The sequence below is a fragment of the Argiope bruennichi genome, chromosome 4 (genome assembly GCF_947563725.1).
Source record: "Argiope bruennichi chromosome 4, qqArgBrue1.1, whole genome shotgun sequence".
Lineage (NCBI taxonomy): Eukaryota > Metazoa > Arthropoda > Arachnida > Araneae > Araneidae > Argiope > Argiope bruennichi.
This window is the reverse complement of record NC_079154.1, coordinates 104,211,332-104,239,004: the sequence shown is the minus strand read 5'-3', so window position 1 is coordinate 104,239,004 and position 27,673 is coordinate 104,211,332. Positions and strand designations below refer to the sequence as shown.

At 28.6% G+C, this 27,673-nt stretch overlaps 1 protein-coding gene across 4 annotated transcripts in view; it reads left to right on the top strand.

Moving 5' to 3' along the window:
- LOC129965744 (ankyrin repeat and fibronectin type-III domain-containing protein 1-like) overlaps nucleotides 1-27,673 on the top strand; it is a 619,339-nt gene that overhangs the window by 541,071 nt on the left and 50,595 nt on the right. For all 4 annotated transcript variants that reach the window (XM_056079892.1, XM_056079893.1, XM_056079895.1 and 1 more), the window contains one exon: nucleotides 23,004-23,107. In XM_056079892.1, coding sequence (XP_055935867.1) covers nucleotides 23,004-23,107 — 104 coding nt within the window. The remainder of the gene's footprint in view (nucleotides 1-23,003; nucleotides 23,108-27,673) is intronic.

The window sequence follows — 27,673 nt, the reverse complement described above, 5'->3', positions numbered from 1 at the left end:
CTTTTTGAAAAGTACCAATATTTATGTTACTTTATGATATGAGTTTTCGCTTAGCAATACTTCTTGTATTAAAAAACTAATAATGCATACAATTTATATTTTTTTCTATGAGCACTTCTGACTTTTAGTGTAGGTCCAACATTCATAGACTCATTATCTCAACTAGAACAACCATGAACTACTGATGTTGTAACTGCAATTTCTTTTTATCCCTGAATATTTGCTGGTACAAATTCTTTATCACTAAGCAATTAAGATTTATATTTCATCTTGGTCCCCAATGCATTTGATCTGTAATCATCTTGCAGATTTCTTTACCTCATCTCATAGATGTATGAGAAATTGGCTAATTATTGACGAGAGAAAAGATGTCCCATAGGCAATCAAAAAAATCCAAGGATCTAATGTTATTTATTGTCACATAATTTCATCAATTGTCTCATCTTCTAATGTCCTGCAGAATCATCTAGCCCCACCACGCCACATATATGCATGACGGATTGTCAAATTGCTAAAGAGAGGAAAAAAGAGTGAATAACCTGCAGGCGATTTAATGGAACCACAGATTTCATTTATTTTCTAATGTTTTGGAAAATGAGGATAAAGCACTTATGTGTTGTTCCGCTAAAATCTCCATGTTAAGAAACGATTTTGGATTTTACTAGACGTAATCTAGAAGTTAATAAGTTGTACAAAATATAAATATATTGCTTCCTGGTCCACTTTAAAGAGCTAATGCAACCCACTTTATTAGGAATGTTCCAAATAGTAGATTTTATTGCAGTCCTTTCTAAAAATGCAATGTAATCAAGTAATTACATTATATTCAAAGGAATTTCTTCTTATTATTTGTCCAGGTCGAACTTCAGTCTTTATTAGGCATATCCAGATTAGATTTTTAAAATGGAGCACTGTGTAATAAAACAGGTTTCTTTTGTTCAAGATATAACTTCTCAAGATTAATCTTCATATTTTTATATCACGTACATCTGTTAAAGACTCTCAAATAAAAACAGTGTTACAATGGTGGTATTTTCTTCTAATTGTGATGTTCTAAATTATACCATTTTCTTCAATAAATGTTGACAGATATCTTCCTACATATCTCAAAAAAAAAAATCAGAGAAGAAACTATTTTGATATCCAAATAAATAGATATCACCAGGCTCAGTAAGGATTCTTCTTGGTAGAAGTGAAGCTTACGGTGAAACCAACTGTTCAAATAAAATGCTTGATTGCATTCCAAACATATGAAAACATCAGACGCGTTAAAAAAGGATGGTGTTGTCGCGATGGCACCTGAAATATCAAGTTCACACACAAAAAAAAGTTGGTCTTTCCTATTGAATGGCAATTAATTAACCCTCTACAAAGTAACTAGTTGTTGCATTTTCACAGAAAATATAGAAATCTATAAAATTCTTCCCAAAACAATATAAATATTTTATGTTCTAAAAATATAAATGGAATTTCTTAATGTTGTCACCACGATGGTTGAAACAGCAAGCTCCTAAACAGATATGTATGTTTTCCCACTGCGCACTTATTAAAAAACCTCATAATAAATAATTGGCTGTTAAGCATACATTAGTTGCAAACTCAGAGAAAACGAAGAAATTTACAAAAATGTTTTTAATTCTATATAAAGAATCGTTTGTAAAAAACTGTTGGGAAATTTATGATAGTTCTTATTAAAGAAATTCATTTATTAATATTTTGAATAAAAAAAATTGTTAAACGTGTGTTTTAAATTACAAAAGGAAATTAATAAATTTTTATTTCATCATCGAAATTCAAATTCCAGAAGAGTTCGGGTGTGTTTATATTTTTATTTTTTCCTGGATATTTAAAAAATCAAAATATGATTTGAATCAGAGTCAAAAATACATAAATTAAATTGCCAAATTCAAATATAAATAAAGATATTTTTTAGTTTTTTTAAATAAATTTTAAAAAGTAAATGTTATATCTTATTAAAAATACGTATGATAATTATAATTTATGTAATTAATTTTACTGATAAAATCAATAAATATTCATATATGACAATTTTGTTTCCCATGGATATGCTTCAATGGTTTCTAGAAGCAAAATTAAGTATTTAGAAAGCGTGTTTCAACATCACACAACCATAAAAAGAGATCTAAAAATGAATATTGTTCTAGAAATGACTTATTTGAAGCAAAATCTGAATTATGATTAATTATTCCGATTTTTCTTTCCATTGGAATTCTAATAGTAACGAGAATTTTTTATGAGAAATATTTAAAACCTTTTATGTTAAATAAACTTTCTACTTTTGCTTATTTTCACATTCTTCGTATTAAGAAATATTTAAACAAATATTTACAAGTTATGTTAAAAAAACTATTCATTTCTTAAATCATAGTAATGCTTGATAAATTATGCTTTATTTATTTATTTATTATCAGCAGTAATCTTAATTTATATAATAATTATACATTAATTCAATTATTTAACACATTATTAAAATGTCACATTTACTAAATCGAAATACAAAAGCACATATACTGCATTTATGATATTTTTGGTGAAATACAATTAATCTTCTTGCACATGATCTATAACAAAATATTATTTATAGTTATATCGATTTACATACCGACTTTATTATAAGCTACAATAATTTATAACTATATCGTTATAATGATTAATATGTATTATGAGAAAAATCCATGTTAAAATTAATGCAAAGAAAGAAAATGCTTAAAAATCTTAAAGCCGGTTTAAGCTTAGAAAAATATGATTAAAATATATGATATATATGACTTAGAAAATTATAACATATTAGAAAAATATGGTATAACTATTTTAAAACATCAGAATTTCATGTGATCTGTCTTTAATTTTTTTTAGTAAATAATATGATTTCCTAAAGTAAAAGACAGATTTCATTTTCTCCTTCATTTTATATCGATTATTATTAAATCATCATTCAAAAATTTCATGAATCAGTAAGACAAATCGGAAGTTTTTAATATCATTTTATGTCAAATTCACTGCTGAGACGACAATGATGTGCTTGGAGTTTCTGTTTTCAGCGAAAAGCTCAGTATTCCGTATAATATTTCAATTTTGCTTTTTTCGGAAAGCGATACGGAATATTGCATTGAAAGCAAACACTGATATTTACTTTCAAGTTGGCAAACATAGAATTGCAGTTACTGATGTCAGAATTTAAAATCGAAAAAGATGCACAATCGCCAAAAAGTTACAAAACAAACTGGAAAAAAAGGAATAACATTTTAATGCTCAAGTCATATTTTGAATAGTAAAATAACAAATGAATGAATTGTATTTCGAACTCACGTGACGTCACTTCAGTTATATTAATGTCCCGTTTTAACATAACGCTACAGATGACGAAGATGATACTTTAAAACAACATTAATGTTATTTTGGGACGATCCTCGTAATTTTCAACTGCGGTCAGATAACGAGGAAGACACCTGAGCCCCCACTCCTCGCATCACACCAGTGATAGAACGTTTGGCTCCGGCGGATTTAGTGTACACCACACCAGCTTATACGACGGCTCTTTGGTGGAATTGGGTCTCGAACCTAAAACCCCGCGATTCTGAAGCCGAAACCTTACCACCAAGCCACCACGACCCACGTGACGTCAGATATGTCGCTTCAATAAAATTTGTGAATCCATTGCGTATCTTCCTGGAGGAAAAATCGTGAGCATTCTGAGAATTAATGAGAATCGACATATGTGAAAGCAGTTGTCATGTGACTCTAGCTTATTGAATTAATTAAGTTCTATGAACTAACTATGGCAGCAACTCATTTATTAACTGTAAACCATTGCGAATATTCTCCCATGTATGTCTTAGACACTTTCAAAATATAGTGCTTTATTTATTTATTTTTATTATTTTATTTCTTAAAATCGATAGATACTTCAGAGAATTAATTACGTATTTTGAGCATCTTCCTACAGACTGAAAGGATCTGAAATTTAATACAAAACTATAATTTTAATGTTGCGAATGCTTTCTTTATCAAACTTGATCACTATTTCAAGCTAATCACTTTTTCACAGAAGCGCATACAAAAATAGTTCGACGAATTATCCAGAATTTGATACGTATTGTGGAACCGGCGCATTTTGTCTAAGAAACTATAGTCTAGACATAGTATATACCGTCTGGATGATTGCGAGTGGCCAGACATGAGAGTGATGGTTGCCACCCACGTTTGATCTGTGTGTCTGTGAATATTGTCCATACTTCAGAATTTTTAAAAATGTTTAAAAGCTTATAGAAACCCTACTAGTGTTCTTTTATGACCCAAGACAGCTCAATATTTTCAATTCTGCTTGTGAAACTATTTTCAAATTGTATCAATCCAGTTAATTGGATTTTAGAGTTAACAGTTTGTAAAGGCGGAAAGATGGACAGTCACTCCATAAATGGATTTCGTTTGAAATCATACAGAAATGTGATACAGATATACAAATTTAATATAAAGACCATTAGCCAAATTTGTTGCCATTTTGTGTAATTATATTAGGAGGTAGATAAAATTCCTGCACTGTTTTTCCACGACTTAGGGAAATGCAAATAGTGGAAATTCTTCAAAATCTAATAGTGATATTGTTCATTGAACAGAATACTGTAATTTTGTTTACTTTTTGAGAAAGTAAAAATGAAAAGAATTACTGATCCTTCTTGTGTATAGTCGACCAACCCGCCACCACTGAACGAAGCACTATCAACAGAATGAAAGAATTATATTCTATAAATCGAACATTTAAAACAATTAATTTTCTTCATCGTTGGGATCATAATAATTATCATATATTACCATTATGTAATAATAAAAAAATTTCCTGAATTTGTTGGCATTTAAAATTCTGAATACCAAATAAAGTATGTGCTATTTTATTATTTAAAAAAGGAAATCATTGTGAAAAGCTGTATTAAAACCTTCAAAGCGTTTGCATTTTTATTACTTTTTTTAACACTAATAATAAGGAAAAATGTTAAGATTAAAATCGGATGTTTCAAATCTTTGCAGCTTCTTTTTAAGTGTCTAGTGGAACAGCTGAGTTAATTTGATTAATTCCCGAAGAACTGTAAATTAGATCAAGTGCAGGTGGTTTCCTGTTCGCACGTGAATTTCAAAAGCATGGCACTTGTCAGCAAGGTTAAGGCTTACAGTAGACGCCTGAATCTCAACGATTAGATTTACGAGAGAAATTTGAGATACAGATCTAGACAAAACAATGATTACGTTGAAATTTGTTATTGGAAGTGAACATTTTTTTTCCTTGTTGTTTCAGCGCAGTCAAATAACTTGTATTTTTTTTAAGAAATGATTTAAATGTAGACATTGTTTTGAATTTCATTTTAATCCTTTTCCTTATTGACATTACAGAAACGATAATAGAAGTTTTTTCTGTAAATGGAATGTCACTGAGCATCAATTCACGAAATAACGGAAATAATTCTTATTATCCTGCAAATAGACTTACTCTATGGATTTATTGTATCAATCTATGTTTGGTGGCAAAGCCTATAACTAACGAAATAGCACAAGAACAGGAAGTTCCATAGGTAACTGGATAAAATTACAAATCTTGTCGATCAACAGCTATTATCATCGATTATTTCTCAAAATACCTATTTTTAAAAAGTTAATGGTTTTTTTTCCATATCGATAAAGGTTAATTTTTGTTCTTTTTTATTCTCTTTATTTTACAAATCCAAATATTTTATTCTATCTACTTCCTACATTTTAATAATCTGATGAGTTTAACTCGGGTTAAAGTGTGAAAAGGTTGATTTTTATCTTATTATACCATATATTTCTTTTTACTATTCTACGGATTTTAATCCGATTTATTCGTCAAATTTTAAATGCCTGAAGAATCTAACTCTGCCTGTTTTTGATCGAATAAATTGATTTTGAATAAGCTTCCTTTGTTTGTTTGTTTTTTCTTCCCCTTTACAGTGTGTGTTTAAAGTTTCCACCCCTTTCATATAAATAAAATTCATGACTGTTAAAACTCTTTGACAACTTCCTTTTCTCAAATTAATTTAATTTATGCACTATAAATTTAACCAGACAGCTTTTATAAATCATTTTCACATATTTTTAAATTTTGATAGTATTTATCAATTTGAAACTTACTTTTATTTACTGTAGCTTTTAAATTACTTTAAAATTTTGACTACTGCAGTATTAAATTTATCTCTAAAACATGACACCAATTTTCTAAATGATTAAATAATTATCGTATCGTAAGTTGATAATTCAGTTTAAATTGTGTTTCATTTATTAAAAATCTCAATTTAAGACATCTACTAATTTTTGGCAAAAGCCTCAAAATTAATATCTAAAGAGAAAATAATTTATCTGAACAAAATAAAATTTGAATACTTTAGTTCCCTGTATAAGCAAAAATGAATATTAGAAGAGCATTACGCAATCATTTGATGTTTAAAATATGTGATTAATCAAGCAATAAAAGTTTATTAGGGGCAAAAATGAAAATGATTGTATACTTTCCCTTATTATCAACCAAAATAGTTATATGTGGTCACAGTTAACTGTTTATATGAGAAAAAAACTCTCATTAAAAATTGGTAATATTCATCTAAAATTTAAATTTTTATCTGCTTTTGAAAATGAACAATAATTTTTTTTATTTATTTTTTCATATCATTTTTTTTGTAGCTTCTTAGAAGTCTGAAACAAAGATTTTTCTAATTCCATTTCTATACTAGAACTTGAAAATTAAAACAAATTATAATCAAATAAGTGAATTCAATATAGTCAGTCTTTTATTTCTACATCATCATTTTTTTACTTTCAATAAATAGGTTTAATTTGAAATTCATTAAAAGACAATGTGTTATTTTAAATAGAACAGAATTTTATCAAAACATCGAAAAGAGGAATTCGTTAAGAATAATGCCATTATATTTTGAAATTAAAATCAAAGTATCACTCGTCGTTCTCTCATAAATCAATCAAAATGATGTATATTAATGACAAATTCCATATGCTAAAGAAATACAATAGATACTAATAATGATCATAAATTCCCAAATGCAATTATAATTCAAATATAAAAGAATTCTAAGATTTAAAAAATAATTTATTACGAATCAAATGTGTATCTTCTTAATTAAAAAAAATTATTTAATATTTCACGCTTGTAAAAATGTAATTCCTGATATACTGGAGTTTCGAAACTTTGTACATTTTTTTTTTTTTTTTTGTGTGTGTGTGTGTGTGTCCACGCTTTTTGAGAACAATACACTATTTTAACATTTTCGCATCGTAATTATTATTTAATAAAATTTTGATTCCTTACAAATTCCAGCACTTGAGGTGAATTTGAGAAAAAAAAATGGTTTAAAAAAATAGAGAAAATTATTTCAAGATTATAAATAAAATATTAAAAGATAAATAATGATTAAAATAAAAACAATTGCTAATTTTTAACACTAATAAAAAAATGTGTTTTTAAAACTGTCTTTATTTTTTTTTTCGCGCCATGTGCTTCTCCTTTCTTGGAACATATACAGGCATATGACATTTGTTGCTTTAATTTTATTGCAGTATTTCTGCATGTTAAAAAATATGGTATAGAAAAAGTATATATATGGTATAGTCCTAAATGGTATAGAAAAACAATTTTTCCAATTATTTTTATAAACTCCCAAATGTCAATTTAATTCAAACATATAAAATAAAGGATTTCGAGATTTTAAAAATGGTAATTTTTATCATGATTTATTTTATTTTTTTATTTTTCTACTTTGTCACGTCATTTGTTTTTTCCTTCTTAAACGCGTGCAGCTGAGATACGTCATTCTGAGGACCACTGGCTTTATCTCCTACAAGAAACACATTCATTCTAACCATCCTGCATTTCAACTTTTATCCGTCACTTTTAACTTTGATCCCTTTGTGCTGTCACACACTTACTCAATTTTCACATAATTACCGACTCCAAGAAGTTGGCGAATGAGTACAACTCTTTCGTATTCGCGTCGTCTGCTTCTTGGAGCATGCGCAGTGATTTCTCTTGGTCACGTGAAGATGGACGAAAAATGTGGCGCTCGTAGAATCGCCTTTCAGAATTCTAAAACGCGCGAAACAGTCAACTTGGTTTTTGTCCTTTGCTGTTCGAATCACATTGTACATCATGCGTCTTGGGGCAAAACGATCGCATACTTACAAGTAAGTACGCGATTTCATACTTACATAAAAGTATCCGAGTGCAAAAATGAAGCTGAACAAAAATTTAACTTTTACGAGGTGTTTGGATTGCTTTTAAATTCTTCTAAAAGATAGTCATTGTTTTCCTTTATTTGAACAGTGTTACGTTATATAATATATATTAAACTATTAGGGAGATTATTGCTCTATAAAATAGCTTTCATAAACATAAATAAAATATTTATTTCTTAAGTATTTATTTGATACATAACTGATATTGACAAACTGTTCAGTTAAACTTGGTATATAAAATAATATGAATTGTAATCATCTTTATATCAATCATATATTAACGTTACAATAAAATTGATTAAAATTTGTTATTATATACTTTTAATAGTTAGATATTACAACTACATTTCATAATCGATTTCAGGATTGAAAACAAAAGTATCTTAGGCAAAGCATTGAAATTTTTATATTATTTAAATATATAAAATAAATAATGACAAAGTGATGATACCTAATTCCCGAAATTTAATATTACATTGTATTGGCCTAATTCCATCGAATCTTCAAAATAAATATAATGCTTAATTGAAATTTAAAATATATACTTTTTAAGTTTTAAAAAATTGTACACTAACAAAATAGTATAGAGAGGAAAAGAAACATATTCTTTTTTATTATAATTATAAGTATATTATATGCAACAATAAAAATTATTGATTTTCTGATATATTAAATCAATCAGTGTTGCAAAAAAATGATTGAATCTATATTTTTATTTATTATAGAAATTGTATTCATATCAAATGAATTATTTCCTTTTTATATGCTTTCATCATTTTTTTGTAAAATGTATCTCATATATGATGAAAATTTACAAAGGATTTTTTGACTTTAATATGTTTACTATTATATTTTATTTTATGAAAGCTTTATTTACATTTTGATAATAAATAATAGTTTTGCCATCTAATTATTAGCTTCATGATTTAAAAAATGAATTTCAATTTTTTTTAAATTGTTGAAATAAAAATGTTAAATTAAAAACGAAACAAATTTAAAAGGTGCATGGATTACAATTTCTTTAAAATCAAAATGGTATAAAAAAATCTCTGTCAACCTTATTTTAATATCAGTCTCTTATTATATGATTACTGATATGTAATATTTTAATTTAAAAGATGTTTGTGTACTTTTATTTAAAATTTTTCTGAAATTGTCTAATTTTTGTTTCAATTTTGAAGGAAATTTATTAACTGGAATATTTTTTTTACCAAAAATATAGAACATCTTTATCTAATATCATAATATAACATATATTTTACAAATTCAAAAGAAAAAAAAGTTTCAAAATTATAATTGTTTTGACCGCCAAACATAAAACTTTATAGGTTATTACATCATAACGTTAACACACAATCATTTCTCAGAAACGAAACTATAAAACAGCCCCTTATTAAAAACGACGCTTACATATGCAATCAACTTTCCCTCATGTCCTTGAGGTATTGCTGTGAAAACGAATTTACGAAGCTGGTATATCTAACTAGGTCAAACAAATTTTACTAGTGAAGAGGAACACATTAATCTAGGACATGCAGAATGAGAGGAAAATATCATGTTTGGTAAAATTCTTTTATTATGATACTATCAGCAATTATTTATTCACTAAAGTAATATTTACATGTTCAGGCTCCGGTACTAGAAGCAATTTAAATTCTATGAAATAAAGATTATCGGTTTAAAACAGTTCGATAAAGTATTTAAAAATTCTATGAGAAGTTTCAAATCTATCTCTGCTTACAAAAGAGGGAAATGTCTGTGTTTATTTTTGGTGTTTTATAGAACAGATCATTTGATTAATAGGTAACAGATTTGGCATGTATATATTTTTAAAAGTTGATATGTGCATCTTGACGGTTTTTTATAATTTTAATTAAAATTCAATTAATTAAAAAATTTATTTTTAGACTATTTTAAAATTTTAAAAATTATCTTTTTAACTATGCCAGTTTAATCATTGCGTAAATTATTTCTAAGTTTTTGTATAATTTTTTGCATAACTTTCAACAATAGATTTCTTTGATACACTGAGCTTCAGTTATTTAATCCTATAATTTTCTTTCATTCTTTAAAAGAATGAAAGAAAAAAAAATCAGTTTTATATCTTTGTATTTTCATAAGAAATGAGAAAATGAAGCTACATTAACCTGACAGTTACCGGACGGTTGCGTTTTTAATTGCCCTATGATGCGTCTGGACTTGACTCCATTAGGATGATTTATACTCGTCGAATAGAATGATTGTAAGATTGTTTAAATAACACAACTTTAGTATCAATGACAATTTGTTACTAAAAAAATGATTTGCTGACGAATTAATAAATATTTGAAAGGGATTTAATTGAAAGTCAGTATAACTAATATTCACGGCGTACCAGCTGGTTGCCAATGACTGCTAAGAACTCTTCAAAGACAAAGCCAAGTTAAGACACACAGATAGATTTGAGGTATAATTATTATTTCCTGCAAAATGAAAGAATATAATCTAAATACATTTAAATGTAATTAATATATTTAGATTTAATTTGTATTTGGACACTAATATTCTATTTTCAAAATAAAACGTCATATTTACTTGCCTCCAACTTGGTCTTGGTCTGTCCCACGATGACCATCCTACCCGATAGGGTGTGAGAGTTTGAAGGCCCCCGGTGAGACTTATCTCTAACTAGTAGAGTAAAAGAGAAGATAAACCTTAGATACACAAGCTGTTTGATCCTCGGTTTATCCAGTTGATTCTTTTTTTTTTTTTTTTGTATTTAGACCTTGAGCTATTTTTCATTAAGTTCAGCTATAATTTAATTTATATCACATGCAGCTAATTTATACGACAAGTAAAATTCTTTTAAGTTTTATTTAGGTAAGGACTATATCTGTATTATCTTCTCTTCACTTCATGGTATAATTGTGTTAAATTAAGCTGTTTAGTACTAAAATTTTATTGAATTATCTTCATGACTTAAAATTATAAAGAAAATACCATAACAAAAACTACTCGTCCTAGTCTTGTATTTGAAATTTTTCTTTTAATGCCGTCTATATGTTTATATTCTTTTAGAATATAAATATCAATTTATTTTATGCTTTATTTAATCGTAAATCTTAAAAAGATTGGATATTCCTGTATTTCAAGTTTCCTTGTCTATTTCATTCGTGGATAGATAATTGGGCCATTTTTCGTTTCAGTTTGTGGTTTTCTTACAAAAGTGCATGATTTCAGAACTGATAAAGCAGTTTTATCTACATCAGTAACTGACTGCAGTTTGAGCTAATTAATTCCGCTTGAAAATAAAAATTACTTTACATTCATTGAGAGATAATAATTATCCTCTCTAGTATTACTTGATTAAAGCGGATAATTACTACTTCCGATGTCTGAAGAGTGCTTATAATTATCAAGAGTTCGGATCAATTGTGACAAAACTAGTATTGAAATATTTGGTAGAAATCAAAATTATAGATTAATACAAAAAATATTCAAACATAAGATAAAATAACATTTATGTTAGTAACTGATCAGAGAATCACCTAATTCATTCCACTTAAAAATTTCTATATTTCTTTAGTTCCAAAAAGATTCCCTGCAAATATTTAAAAAAAATAACATATTCAAATCAATGTTGATCTACATTCATTGATAAGTAATATTATTCTTCTCAAATATTATTTTTCTAATTGAGATCGGTTCTTATTATTTAGAGTGTTCGCGCAAAACTAATATATAACTCATGCTGATTAATTTAGCAAAAATCACCGAAATACAGAATATTACTTGTCAATGAATGTAGAAGAATATATTACTTATCAAAGAATGTAGAAGAATGTATTACTTATCAATGAATGTAGAAGAATATATTACTTATCTAAGAATGTAGAAGAATGTATTACTTATCAATGAATGTAGAAGAATATATTACTTATCAAAGAATGTAGAAGAATGTATTACTTATCAATGAATGTAGAAGATTATATTACTTATCAAAGAATGTAGAAGAATGTATTACTTATCAATGAATGTACATTTGAAGTTACTTTTATTACAAATATTTCTTATTTATCAACAATAATCCATTACGTTTTGCCACAATAGTCCTTATTCACTTTATAGTCTCCTAATGGAACATTAATATAATTTTTGTGAATTTTGATAATCAGCCAAGTGAAGTAATTTTAAAATAAAAATATAACTGAGAAATTATAGCAAATAGACAGAAATTTGATGCTAATGTTGGATAAGAATTAATAATAATAATTGTCCACCACCGTCTGTAATCCTGGGCGGAGTTAAAAATAACTCCGCCCTTTTGGTCTGCTTTATTATTGGATGCGAAATTTCAACTTTTGCGCTTGCGTCTTGCAACTGAGATAGATTATTTTCATGTTTAAATTGGCTGATTTACAGGTTCATGAATAAAGCTAAGAATGAATAAAAATTAGTTATGCGGTTGTTGAGATTAGTTCACATTTTATTTACATTTTTTGTTCGTTGGATTATAACAAAAATTAATTAGTTGAGGTCTGAAATTTTTATTATATTGTACTCAAACCAGTTTCAGAAATTAGTTTTAATCTGAATATTCTTGAATATTATAGATAGAGAAATTCGCATTGCAAAAAAAACTTATATTTTAATGATACTATATATTTACATTTGAAGTGTGCTGCAAGTAATAATTTTTTTTATTTCTTAAGCACTCTGCGAATGCGCGTAAAAATTTCTATTGTAGTTTCGGTTATTAATCTGCGAAATAATTTTGTCTAAGATCATTTTATTAGGATAACAAACCGTTTAGAGATTCACATCTTTTATTAAAGTAAGAATCGTTAGATCTTATCTTTATTGTCAGTCGCTGTCAGAATCTACCGTTGGATCTTATCTCTGCAGCCGGATTAACTATCCTTTACACCGAACTTTAACGAAGTTTCTCTTTGACATTTTCTTTTATTTTTTTTCTTTGGATATTTTCTTTTATCTTTCTGTTAATATCTTTTTTTTTCATTTTTATAAATAGATATTTCAGAAAACATATATTTCATTTGTAACATAAAAGCATAAACTAGTCAAAAAAAATTCTTCCTTTTAAATAATCTTGGAATAAAATGGAAACTTACAAGTATTCTTATCACATATTTTACCATTGTTCTAGAAGATTTTGATCGTCTTTGAAATAACGAAGATCACTTCTGTATAAATAATGTAGCATTTTTAAGTCATAAAATTTAACAATAAAAAATACGATCTTATATTTAATATCAGGGTTTGAAAGACTGGTTCGAAAAGTGTGTAAATGCCGTTAAAAATTACTTTATACACTCTTTCTAATTACATCCATTTTTATTGACCTCCATTGAGGTCCCAAAGAGTTAATTCTGTTCACAACTGTAGGTTAACCTCCTATGATATTTATAGATGAATCTGTAAACTGGCAATATTCCTCGAGCTCATGCAGAATAATTAAAATTAATATATCCTAATTCAGAACACGATCTTGTTTTTGAAGTGACACTTGGGTTGTTTTGGGACGAACTTCTTTATTTTTGACCATTGTCCTATAGCGACCCCAGAGCCTCAACCAACACCTGCTCTCTAAATTTATTTTCCAACCCATCTGCAGGACATTTGACCGCAATGGATTTAACATATACCTGGTCCGCTTACTATGACGCTATTGTGACTTGTATATCCGCTATTGTGACTCTTGTGATTATAAGAATCTTAAGTGTTCTGGTATTTGGTACCGAAGAATAGAATCTAAAATGAATATTTAATTTTGTTAACGACACAAAGGAGCTAATGCAATATTGTACAATAATACCAGAAAATAGAAGGGAAAACAATGTCACTGCCGGCGTCCTGGCATAGGGGTAACGCGTCTTCCCCGTGATCTGGGAATCCCGGTTTGGGCATGATTGTTCTTCCGTTGTTCTATCTGTGAGATGAGTGAATGTGCCCTCCTGTAAAAAGGGGTTGTGCAAGCGAATGAGTGATGCGGGAGTAGTCAAGTCGTACTCTTGACCCTAGTTGGCTCTTCTAAAAAAACAAGAGACGCTCCCCCTCCGGCTTAAATCGCTGTCTTCGTAACAGTGGGCTTGTCCGTGGTAAGTGCCATAAAAAACAACAACAACACAATGCCACCGGTTTTTCTCCATTCCGAATACCTGATGCTTGAATGACAACCACCTGATATATTTCTTTTGATTGATACTTAGAGAGCTTAATATAGCTTTTACAGAAATGACTTGGTGAAATGGATGTTCAATGAAGTACATTTGGCAACCAAGCAAGTAATAAGGTGGCCATCCGAAAAACATCGGTGTTAGTCACTATTTTCGTTCCGGCAAATCCTGCCTGTATAGCGCAAGGATGCCAGAAAACAGAAGAGAAAACAATCTCACTGGGTTTTTTTCTCTATATTCTGAATACCTGATACCTGAATTGCAACCTCCTGATATATTTCTTTTGATTGATACTTAGCGAGCTTAATATAACTTTTTCAGACATGACTTGGTGAAACGGAAGTTTAATGAAGTACATTTGGCAACCAAGCAAGTAATAAGGTGGCCATCCGGAAAACATTGGTGTGAGTCAATATTTTCGTTCCGGCAAATCCTGTCGGAGCGTAAATAAAGTGGTCATTAAGTGGCGTTGCAAATCTCTGACACAGTTTCTAAAACGATTGGGCCCCAGTCACGCTCTGGCAGTTGAGACTCACCATAATTAGCCAGCATTACTATAACGGAGATCTTACTTGACTGCTGAAGCTAAACGTAAAACTGCCCCCAAATGACAGCATAATATAAATCTTTTAACGGTGCTCTTGGCTTTTGCCTTGCTTCATTAACTGCAGTCAAGTGTTTGCATAATTTTGTAATGATAACTTCCGTATGTTTTCTTTGTGTCTTTTTGAGTATGTGTGCGTGTAAGAAAGAATCATTTGCGTTCTCATGAAGCAATCAAAACTGTAATTTGAATACATCAAAGTTTAAGTGGTTTAGAATGGCATCGTGACTTATTTATGCATATTATGAAAAGAATGAAGTCAAATATTCGATTTTCGATGAATGATTGCTGCTGATAATAAAGTTAAAATACCTTATTTCAGTCATTTTTCTTTTCTTTTTTAAGAAGTATTTTTATGGAAAGAGCAGTTTTTTTTTCCTTAATGCCAGTAGTTTCCTGCTATTTCATTCTGAATATAAAATATTACCTGTTCTGGTACTTTTTTTATGCTGCCATGGCTATTTAAAGCTATTTAATATTTATGTCTTTTTTAAATAAAAAAATGTGCTTTTAAATCTTTGCTTTAAGTAGCTATTTAAATTTCATGAAGTCAATTTGGGCTCTTTCTCATATGCCATCAAAAAAACCTTTCATTATTTGTAGTATGATCAAATAGTTACTTCATAGTTCAAGATGTCCACATGCTTATGGAAATTAATAACAAAATATAAGGATTTTAAAGTCTGCTAATGTAAGCAAATACAAATTTAAAAAACTGAAGTATATAACCAGTCAAAACAAAATTTAAAACCATATTTCTCCATGACAAGATTTGAAACTTTTTTCTTGTTATGGACTAACCCATTTGGTCAAGCATACTAACCAAAGAACTCTAACAAAGGAACGATTTCAAAACAAAACGGCCAAGGAAGCCAGGGTTGACAAGAAGCAAACGCTTGACTTAGTTTCTAATGACAGGGGACAAGGGGGTGGGGGGCTTCCTTGTAGGAATTTCAGAGGAATTACGCCTCATTTGGGTTTCACTTGGCGAAAATCTATGAAAACTTCCAAACACAGTGGGAATTTCGTTGCGAAAGCATATGTTGTCATAATAATTTACGAATAATGTTGGTTAAGAGCGTATATATGAAACATATTAAACGTAAATAAAAAAATCAAATTCTAAATAATTTCAAAAATTTTATCCAAGCAAATTACCACTTAGCAGAACTCTAAAAAACTGTAATGAATCTTTTGATTGCCTTTATTTTTATGACTATACGACATGATAAACAATATTAACACTTCTAAATACAAATTTGATATGATATATTTACAAGATGTTGTTTTAATACTTAAGAGTATTTTACAAAAGTTAGGACAATTTCTTTCAAGTTTTTTTTTAAATCAATAGGAATTATCACAAAAATTACCCTTTGTTAGCTGAGTAAAGAAACGATATCTGATCTCCAGCCACAAATATGCCTATGGTACTTGCTTTTATTTACAATTCTGTTTCAATAACAAAATTTCGCTGGTGACGTTAACATAGTATTATTTCCATCCTTTACGCAAATTGTTCAAATACCGCATTTCTCGGCATCTAACAATATTTCTTTTTTCCTTTCTCCTTTTTGGGAATATTACCTCCTGCTTCCAAACCTTCAAGGCATTCAGGTGTGTGTGTTGTGTGTGTCATCATTGCTTAGCTCCATACCCTTATCCAAAGAGGAAAATTGGAATGAAAGAATCAGGTTGAACTCATTCCATCACGAGCAGGTTTTTGTATTGAGAAACGAGAGTGAAATTTATTGGATTTATTAACTCGCGTGTTTCTAGCTTGCTTCCATCTTCTTATTTTTTTTTCTAATGTTCGTCTTTTTAAGAGGAAATTGTAGCTGATTAAACATGCAAAGCATATTTGTAAAACCTTCATCAAACTGATGAGATTTCCTTATAACAAAGAAGTGGTCGCACTGACACGACTTTTGAACTCACGTGCAACTGTTATATAATTAAGTCGATCTTTCATGTCACATGGGTAAGTTATGTTGTATAACTAATTCTTGTTTCGTGTCAGTGATTTTGAAAACAACTTAGGGATTTCTTCTTGAAAGTTTTTAAACGACATTTAAAAAGTTAATTTATAAAATATAATTAAAATATTGAGGCAATATTTCAAGTGCTTCCAAGTTTACCAGTCTTCATCCTTTGCACTCCCATGTCGAGTCTCACTCATCATTAGATGCATTGTTTCGACATTTTCCTTAAATAATGATTATTATAAAAGTCATATAAAGTTAAAACTTTTATATTTATTTTTGGGAATTATAACAATTCTATAATTATATTTTTGAGCCTCCTAAGCAGTCAAAGACATCCTTGCTTTCACATACGAATAATTATTCAATTTTTTTTTATTTATTTATTTCATAATTTCCTGTTTTTATATAAAGAAAAAATTTCCAATTTTTAAAAAAAGCATGGATAAAATTTGAGCTAAAATACTAATTCCATTTTTTCTCAATTTCTCTTAATTTTCTGCATAAGGTTTACATAGAAAATGCGTTAATTAGTCATAATTTTTTTTTCTAATTTTTTACTTATTCTTGTATTTATAAATGAAAGGAAATCATTTCAACTCTTGACAGTTTTTGAAAAGGCATAAATTTACAGAATCATATTTCGCATGGTTTTTTATTCTCCATTAGCTGTTACGATCTCTTTTGCTTTTTATTGAAAAGATTTTATTGATCATTTTATAATGATACCCTTTTTCAAAAATATAAAATATTTTCAAAATAAAGCATAATTTGAATATAATTTGATGTTAAACAATTTTTTGTATATAATTTATCCGGTCAAAGTTTGACAGTTAAAAATTTAATTATACGTGTTATTTTTATTTAATGGTATACGACACTATCAGAATTATATAATTTAAACAGCATGTTTCCATTCTGATTAGAAATCTAAATTTTTTTGATTACCTATAAGATTTGCATTTGATTTTCTTGTTGTTGTTGTTGCCTGTCTATAAAACTCCAATATAAAGTTTTCAGTTCATTATCTCAAAATTCAAAAACTTCCAATAGAAAATGTTTTTTTAATGCGCGAGGCAAAGTAGTTATTTTTTTAAGTAATCTTGATCTTCTGAACTCCTTAAACATGATTAATATTATAAATACTTTTACAACGGATTTGAAATACATGATATCAAATAACCTGCTTTTTCAATCGTGAATATTTTTACTAAATGGGTTCAAATTACTTTGATCTACTTCCAAAATAAAGCATTGTCAGAGAGTTCCTATTTTAAAGCAAATCTCTGATATCGGTTTTTTAAATAATCCTTGTCATTTTCAGATCAAAAATATGATTCCTAAAATCTAGATATGCCTCATTTTATTATATTGTTGTAAGTATGCTGAATTCAATTTTAAATGTAATGTTTTTCAAATGTTTGTAAAGTTTCGAGATTTCAAAATATTTTTATTATCTTCATCTGAATATCTAAAATTTTGCTCTCATTTTCTTCTAAGGGAATAAAATTATATATTTCGTGAACAGTAAAAGATCTTTAGAAGATTTTAGCATGTGTATAGTATTTAAAGAAGATATTTATGGGGAATTTCAAAATTTAGGAGATAAAACGCAAAAATTTAGGTCATCAAACACAATTATACAACGTTCTGAAGTTTTTTCTTTCGAAATATGGTACGGTCAAATATCGATTTGTGAGTAAAATAGTGACAAAAAGTAAAATATCGATTTGTGAATAAAATTTCGATTAACACCAAAATATCGATTTGTGAGTAAAATATTGACAAACAGTAAAATATCGATTTGTGAATAAAATTTCGATTAACACCAAAATATCGATTGGTAAATAAAATCTCGATTAACAGTAAAGTATCGATTTACAGTGAAATATCGATTAGGATGTTAAATGATGTCGATGATAATCTTAAATGCTGTGAAGAAATGTAAAAAAAAAATCAATAGTAGAAAGGTATTATAAAATAAAAACACTTGGATGTTGTTTTGTAAAAAAAGTACACAAATGTATTATCACGTCATAAATTTAAGTGCCGAATTACTATTGTAAATAAAATTGTTCCAAACAATTTTCGTGTTGATTTATGTTCTCATAATTTATTCATGTCCGCATAATTATCTGCATGATTTGTTTATCCACATTTAATACTCCATCCAACTGCTCATAGAATTCTAAATTAACCATATTTAAAAAAAATATAAACAGAACCATCCCCTTCTCAATATCGATCAGTAAATATTTTCCATTGCTTCGAAAAGTAGTTAGAATTTCAAAATTAAACACGCCTCTTGATTTTCGAAAAAACATTGCAAAATATTTTAAAGTTCAACCTTTACTTAAAACTCACGTAACAAAACAATTCTCACATCTGTGCCATCTTGTTGTGTTGCAATCTCTCAAGTCAGACATATATTGTGAGGCTCCACGCTTCTTCTGGCGGGTTAGAAATCTCAATCAAGAAATAAGTCACTATTCAAGTCACTTTGGGTCATCTGAGTTTCTATGGTTCGCGACAACTCTTGCAAAATCAGTCAACGACATGTCTGGCCCAGACAAATTACTTCTCATCTTCCACAATAATTACGGAGAAGGACAATGCCTCGAGGAGGTTTGATTTTCTAAGATTTCCCCATCCAGCAAAACTGCCACAAATATTTTGCGAGACAAATTGTTTGGGTTAGAAAGCTCATTCGTAACTCTGGCTTGCATTTTGAAACTTAAATGTGATTTAAATTAAAGGAAAATATTGTAAAGAGAGGAAATGTTTATAAACTTTAAGCAAAATAACTTCCTGTTATACTTTTTGTTGAACGAAATATGTTTTATAAAATATATATATAAAAATTATATATATGTAATGATATTTTTAAATTCTAATTTAAATCCTAATTTTTATCTAAAATTAGCCCATCTTAACTTCATTCTAAAAATGTATTCTATTATTTGCTGATCCAAATACCCCTCTTTCGTTTAATTATTTCTAATGCGAGCTCTAAATTTGCCGACTCTGTTGGTTTCCACGCCATGAGGGGAGGGATAAAAATCCTTAACATCTACACATACCTTTCAAAGATACCTCAGATTCCCTTTCCTAAATCGACATACGTCAAAGGAGTCTGTTAGAATCTCGTCGTACAATCGCTGAAGGAAAAATTTTCTGTCTTTTTTTCCCCTCTTGTGACGTGATGTAGACTTTGCGCATCCCTTCTTCCCTGCTCATAATATTCTCCCGCGTAAAATAAGTTGTTTCAAATTAAGTTAATTTCAAAAGTTTCTTCTTATTGGTCACACACCTTCAGAATTATATATATGTGTGTGTGTGTGTGTGTGTGTGTGTGTGTGTGTGTGTGTGTGTGTGTGTGTGTGTGTGTGTGTGTGTGTGTGTGTGTGTAATGATATTTTAAACTTTTAATTTAATCCAAATTAATTTCCAAGATTTTATCTTAATTATCCCATCGTAACTTCATTCTAATAAGTACGAAATTCACGAAATAAGAGAATAGAACTCACTTCTATTCTCTTATTTCGTGATCCAATTCCACTATCGGTTTAATTAATTCCTCTGTAAAAATAATGCGCCATCAGTACTACGTATCAAGAGAAAGTGATATCTTCGGTTGCCCTTGAAAAGATGTCAACGGTCACCACGTGTATTGAATTGACGCCTGGCCAGAAATCCTATGTTATATAAGACTAGTGATCATTTGTTCGTTCCTTTTTTTGCCTTCTGCTTTTGTGCCGCGCTGCGCCTTCTTGTAAATAATCATGTTTGCATCCCGAGAGATAATAAAACGGAATTAAAAATGCGAAGTCTCTTACTTTAAATAGATAAAAAGTAATTCTTTTATTTTCTCTTTGTACAATAACTTTTTTTCTGAATGAAATTTTATCTGTATAAAAAAATATGAACATTCTGCCTTTAAAATTGATAGTTTTCAGTCTCAAATTTCCATCTTGTTGGGAAAAAAAAGTAGGTTCACTCTCTATATGTTAGACAAATAGTTTTAATTTTTTTTAACATAATAATGATTATATCCTGCTTACTTTCTATTCATTTCTAAATGCACAATAAAAAAAATCGTTCAAAAGGCTAAATAGAGCAGAACGTTGAACCGAATTTCATCAAATTTGCAGTCAGTTATTTGCTGGGAAGTAGCCACTCAATTCGAAAGAATTTTTCTAATTAGATTTTTAATTATGTTAATAGAAATCAAACAGTTTTTCTCGAAGAAATACCTTTTTTCAGAGAAATAATTACCGTCTTTCTTTCTTTTCTTTTTTTTTTGTGTGTGTGTGTGTGTGTGTGTGTGTGTGTGTGTGTGTGTGTGTGTGTGTGTGTGTGTGTGTGTGTGTGTGTGTGTGTGTGTGTGTGTGTGTATGTGTCAATAATACATGAACAAATTTTCTCAAGCTATGCTGACTGGCATTTTCTGGCTTCCATTTTGATTTTAGTTACTAATCAACTATATTTATAGAATTACTGTAGATTTTGTGGATATTTTTGAAGAAAGGATATACATGATGATTAATGTCTGAATACTAGTTTAATAGAAACAAACTTAATACCCACTGCTTTTTTTTAAAAAAAAAATGAAGAAGAAAATTGCTCTTTTGTGTGCGTGTGTGTGCTCAAATGGGAAGTTTCTTTACTTCCACTAAACAGATGGTTGGTTGGTTGTTAGTGTTTTATGGCGCAAGAACCATACTTGATTATACTGCGCCAAGCAAATGGTGAAATCAGACCAAACTATAAAACAACGCATGATAAGACAGACCACTAAACAAAATAGGTATCATAAATTATAAATTAGTGTAAATTTATACGCTGAGATACTATAATGCATTATTTCCTATTCAAACAGTATTCACCAAGTAGATCATCAAGATCTAGTCTTGGTGATCTGGTTGTGAAATCTGGGCACAGTCATAAGTTCGATACCTATCCCATAAAGATGCACCGTGTAGGTGACCCTAGTGTGGGTTGAATCCTTATTAGTGAACCAAATGTCTACTGGTGTGGGGGGAAAAATTGAAAAATTGAGAGCTGGCTCAAGTATAAGACATTTTATTTCACCACCAAATTTATTACATTATCGAACAAGTTTTAAAGCAACACAAGGACTCATTTGGGAAGAATCTCGTAATTTTGAACCGTAATCAGATGACGGGGATGACATTAGAACTAACACATCACATCTCTTCGAATGCTTCTATATCACTCCAACAAGAGAACGTTTCACCTTCGATATCAGATAGGCTCCCACGCGCGGTGAGATCAGGGTTTCGAATCTGGAACCTTTCAATCATAAACTTAAACTTAACTATGCCAGATCAAAAAAAAAAGAAAAAAAAAAGTGGTTTCTAAACGGATCGTTTATGTAATTAAACTAAGCACCAAAAAAATTGATACATCATCTGGTTGTTACATCGATTTATAGTATTTATGTCAAAAAGATCCGCTTAAGAAAAGTATATGGTATGTTACCTGGTTATTGCTGTTATCCATTAAGTTTTAAAGACACGACATGGTAAGTTTATTTGCGCTCAAACGATGATAAAGAATCGATAATATTACGATTTAAGAAAAAAAAATAGAAACTTGAGCAGATATAATGCTATTTTTAAAAATTTAATTCTGTCAATTATTAGCAAAATCCTGGTAAATATCTAGAACATCCGTATATCAAACAATACGATTCTTCAGGTTACATCCGGAGGCTTTAACAAACACAGTAAAAGCTGTTGTTTTATCTAGGTCATAATTGCTCAGTTGTATTTAAGAAGCCGACATCCGTATAGCCCACATCACAATAATTCTATTTACGAGTCCATTCCTTAAACATTATCTGGTTGTGTTTCTTTTTATTATTATTATTTATTTAAAAAAAAAAAAGAAGGATGCGATCGAATGACTAATGATCTGCTTTTTTTTATTTCTTTTCTTTAACAGTGTCAATGCAGATGGTTTCACCCCTCTGGATTTGGCGGTAATGACCACAAACGTGGCGATGGTGCAGCTATTGCAGTCCCATGGAGCAGCTGAAAGCCCAAAATGTAAGCCTCTGTTTTGTTTTTAATCCCCCGTTGAATGACGATTGGCCGCGATGTTTAGCGGATAGAAGCAGAGGGTTCCTTCTAAGAAGTCACACTGACCTAGAAAACGATGGGGAAAATAGTTCATGATGAAGGTTAAGCGTAACAGAAAGTTTCATTTTTTTCATTTTTCCCCCCTGGTCTTTTTGCCTGATGTTTGTTTGTCTTTGAGGAGCAGGTGATGGAACGATTTTAACTTGGCAGGTTTTTGCTAAGAGTTAGTCTTATCATAGTACAGCTTCTTATAACTTTTTAAAATAATATTTACGTTAAAGAATATTAAAATAAAATATAATAAACTATAAATTTTATGATGGATAACAAAGAGAGATAGAAATATAAAAAAAATATCTATTCTCAAAAGAAAATAAACCATTTAAGTATGCTTGTAAAATGAAAATTTTCTCTTCAGAAATTGGATAAATTATGTTTTAATCGTATATTTAAAAAAAATTTGACAGATTCATGTTATTAAAAATAAAACTCTGTAAAAATTCGAATATAAATTTTCAAAATGGCATGTTTTATTTGCAATCGAATGCCTCTGTGTTTTATGCTTGCAACACAAATAGAAATTTATGTTTTCTCTTGTACATAAAATATTATAATAATCAGATTAAATAAAATTGAAGCAAATAAGAATAACATAAATTGGAATTAAATATTATTGATCGATCTTAAATCAAATCGTTCAATTCATAACATATATTCATTTGTTTACTGAGCATGTAATTTGAAGAAAAGGTATTTTAGACATAAGAATACTAATCTCATGATAAATTATCAACATTTAATTTTAAAATTAATTATAAATAATATTTAAAATATTAAATTTTAACAGAGTAGCCAATTTTGAAGCAGTTTTTGTCAGTCTGTTAAAGTATATATTTTAAAACTAAATCGTTTGTTTATCTCAATAATAGTATTCGGGTTGTTTATATTCTTAGATGCTTACATGATATTATGAATATGGGAAACGTAATGGCAATTCAACTGTTGTTTTGGACAACTGATCAAGTATAAAATTTGTGGGATACATTGAGATACAGTGATATGAAAAATGACATTAAATGAAGTTAATTAAGAACAGTTTTTAAATACACACTTATTTAGCGTATTGACACCAGTTCAGTTTAGTTCAATTATTTCCCTATTTTTCATTTGAGGCGCTTCTTCTTCTTCTTTTTTCTTTTTTTTTTTTTTTTTTTTTTTTTGCAAACTTATTATTCTGTAGTTTGACTAATAAGAAATTAAAATTTGTTTTAATTAATGATTAACTGATAATTAAGTTCTGGAGATATTAAAATAGTGTATTTTCGATGAGGGCACAAAAACTTATGTTATTTCAAAGCTCTCGTACATCAGAAAGTGGGTGAAAGATTATCTTCAAAAATATATTCACAAATATGAAATTAATCAAATTATCTCTTCCAATTTTTATTTTACTTCATCTTTATTTAAAACAGACATCTTTAATCAAATTATGTAATAGTATGCTTATAGATAGTATCATATTACTCGAATGTTACAAGAAAGAATATTAAAATTTGAATAAATCAGTTTAAATTTATTTTTATAATATGTTTTTTTTTTCTTAACTATCTTTAATTATCAAATTTCATCTCAATTCAGACAAAATATTTATATGCAGCAGCTAAGATAACTTTAATTAAACATAGCATGAAAATTCAGATGTCTCCTGTCCCATAACTTTTTTTTTTTTACTTTATCGGCTTAATTTATTATCTAAAGACTGTTAGTCAAGCTATATAATATCTGACCTGATAGAAAAGACATGAAAAAAAAAGATCAAGATCTGGGGTGAATCAGTTTTCAGATTTATTTTGATGACAGCTCTGCCTCTAAAATACGTTTCACTTTTATCTTTTACGTCTGAATTTTTCTTATCGGGGCGAAACATAAGCATTTATGTGGGTATATACCGAAAAATAGGATCACATTAAACTAAAAAAAAGGTATATCAAACTGTAGATGTTTAAAGATAGGATCAAGTTTTGTTAAAAAGTAAATATCCTGATAGGGTTGTGTAACTTAAAACTGTTTTTTCTACTTTAATTTTCTCTCTATCGAGATAATCATAAAATTTAGTGCCAGTTTGGATATTTACTCGTTCTGTATAGCCTTGAACTTAATTATGGCGGTGGTCTTTTAGTACAGAAAAAGAGGACAGCCAACAGGAAATTAACCTTGGTTGATGTCATGACTTTTATTCTTTCTTTTTTTATTTTGGATTTATTTTTCACAATTTTAGGAAAGTATGGTGATAAAATCTTTCCTTATAAACTTTTCAGTTATACGTAATCAATGTCCTTACACTTTGGTTCGTAAGATCTTGAACTATTGCAGATTAATTTATTCTGTAACATTTTTTTTTTTTTTTTTTTTTTTTTTTGTACTTGCTATGGCAAATTTTGTCCTCGTCTAATTTTTATCTGATTGATTCGTAAGATAATGGTTCTATGATATTTGGATAAATTAAAAGTTTTTATATAATTTCTTTGGTAAAAAAAATAGTGTATATTATTCAATTAATTAAATAATTTTTAATATGAGTGTTTTTTAATAAATAGGGAAAAGGTTCGATTATAATCATATTGAGAAATCTCAATTGAAAAGTTGTAAGATAATTGTTTTTCTTCAAAATTTAAAAATGAAATCCTGGCACTATATTTCTCGACAATAAACTACTATTTTAATGTAATTTAGAACAAAAATATGTACCAGCATTTTATTAGAAACCAGTTTAATCAGAGAGCTGTATTCAATTCAGTCAAATTTAAACAAGTTTATTTTCTTTTTTTGATAATATGAATAATAGTTGAATAAAAAAATCACGGATATAAAAAGTTTGCTAAAAATATTTTTAAAAAATATAAAAAAATAAAAGGATGTATTGCATTTAATAATTTGCACAATTTAAATTTGCTTTATTATCCAAAATCCAAAACAAAAGTCTAATTTAATTTTTTCAAACGATTTTTTTTCAATGAGAATTTTTAATTCAAGCGATTTTTTTAATTTTTCTGAAAATAATAATTCTGGATTAATTTTATTTTCATTAAAAGGAGAATTAGCAAAGATTTTCTAACGTTTAATTAATAATATAATAATTAATATTTAACTAATTCTAAATTGAACTCAATCATTTTGTGAAAAGAATATATATATTCGAGAATCAAATAATGAAACGAATAAAATATGATTCTTTAAAGAACTGAATCCTTTGAATTGTGATACTTTCGTTTTTAGCAAACGATATATTTTTACTAGAGATATTTTCTCTTCAAAATCTAATTCACATCCATATTAACGATGTCAGACGTTCAGCCAAGAACTTTTTCTTTCTGAAAATAGTCATTACAAATCTCATTATTTGGAACAAGTAAAATTTTTTCCTTTGAAAACCATTCAAAAAATAAAACAAAATGACGTAGACAACTCCAATATTTAGAATCCTCTCACTGCTTTACAAATTTTTCTACAAAGTGTATAAACTCTTTCTGAATTTTTTTTTTTTCTTCAAAGAAAACGAATTACAGTGCTCACTATTTGGAACAAGAAAGTTTTACCCTCAACAAAACTCGAAAAAGCGAAACAGAATGACGTAGGAAAAAAAGGCCCCGCTGTTCCAATATTTAGTATTCTCATCTTTCACCGGGTCAAGTAGAGAAACTGGAACAGAGAAGAGTTTTTTGAGAAGGCAACAGTGCTTCAGGTAGACCACGGGATGACGTCACGGATAGACAGCTGTTCCTCGAAAACTGTTTAAATAAGTCGGCCGGAACCCAAATAAATCTATAATGAGGATTTCCTAAAAGAAAACAGAATCTGTCTAATTGACCTGCATGCTTGTGACATGATTCGTCAGGATCCTCCAATAGGAAACAATTCTGTAGCTGTTGAAATCCTTGTTTGCTGATGGCTCGGTTTGTGTTCTAATTAAATTGAGCTTCTGCGTCTTACTTGGGGTGATTAATTTATTAATGTAATGCATTAAAATGTGTATATATTTAGAACTGGAAACAATCAATGGTGGATTTCTAAATAGGCAGGTGCTTAGGGTCCTTGGGTTGAAGAAGGACTGCAGGCAGGAAGGTTAAAAATGCCATTTGCCAAGTTTCCAAATTAATAAATTTGTGGGAAAAAAATTATATGAATTATAAACAATGAATACTAGAAAGTGCGTTTACATTGAATTATAAATTAATGAATTAATTATTTTCCATTGTAAACTTTATATTGATTTTTCATTAAATTAGATATATTATTATTCATATTATTTCATAAATTCATAAATTCACTTATTATTTCATAAATTAGTTATATATATTATTTTTTTTTCTCTTGAAAGACCTTGTAAAATTATAATTTTTATTGTTATATTTGCTTGGCGTTTATTATTTCCTTCCGATATAACATAATAATTACATGGTAGTATTTATAAACAGAAAAATCATTACCTGATATTTTATTAATGAATTGTGATATACTTCCAAACAAAAGAAC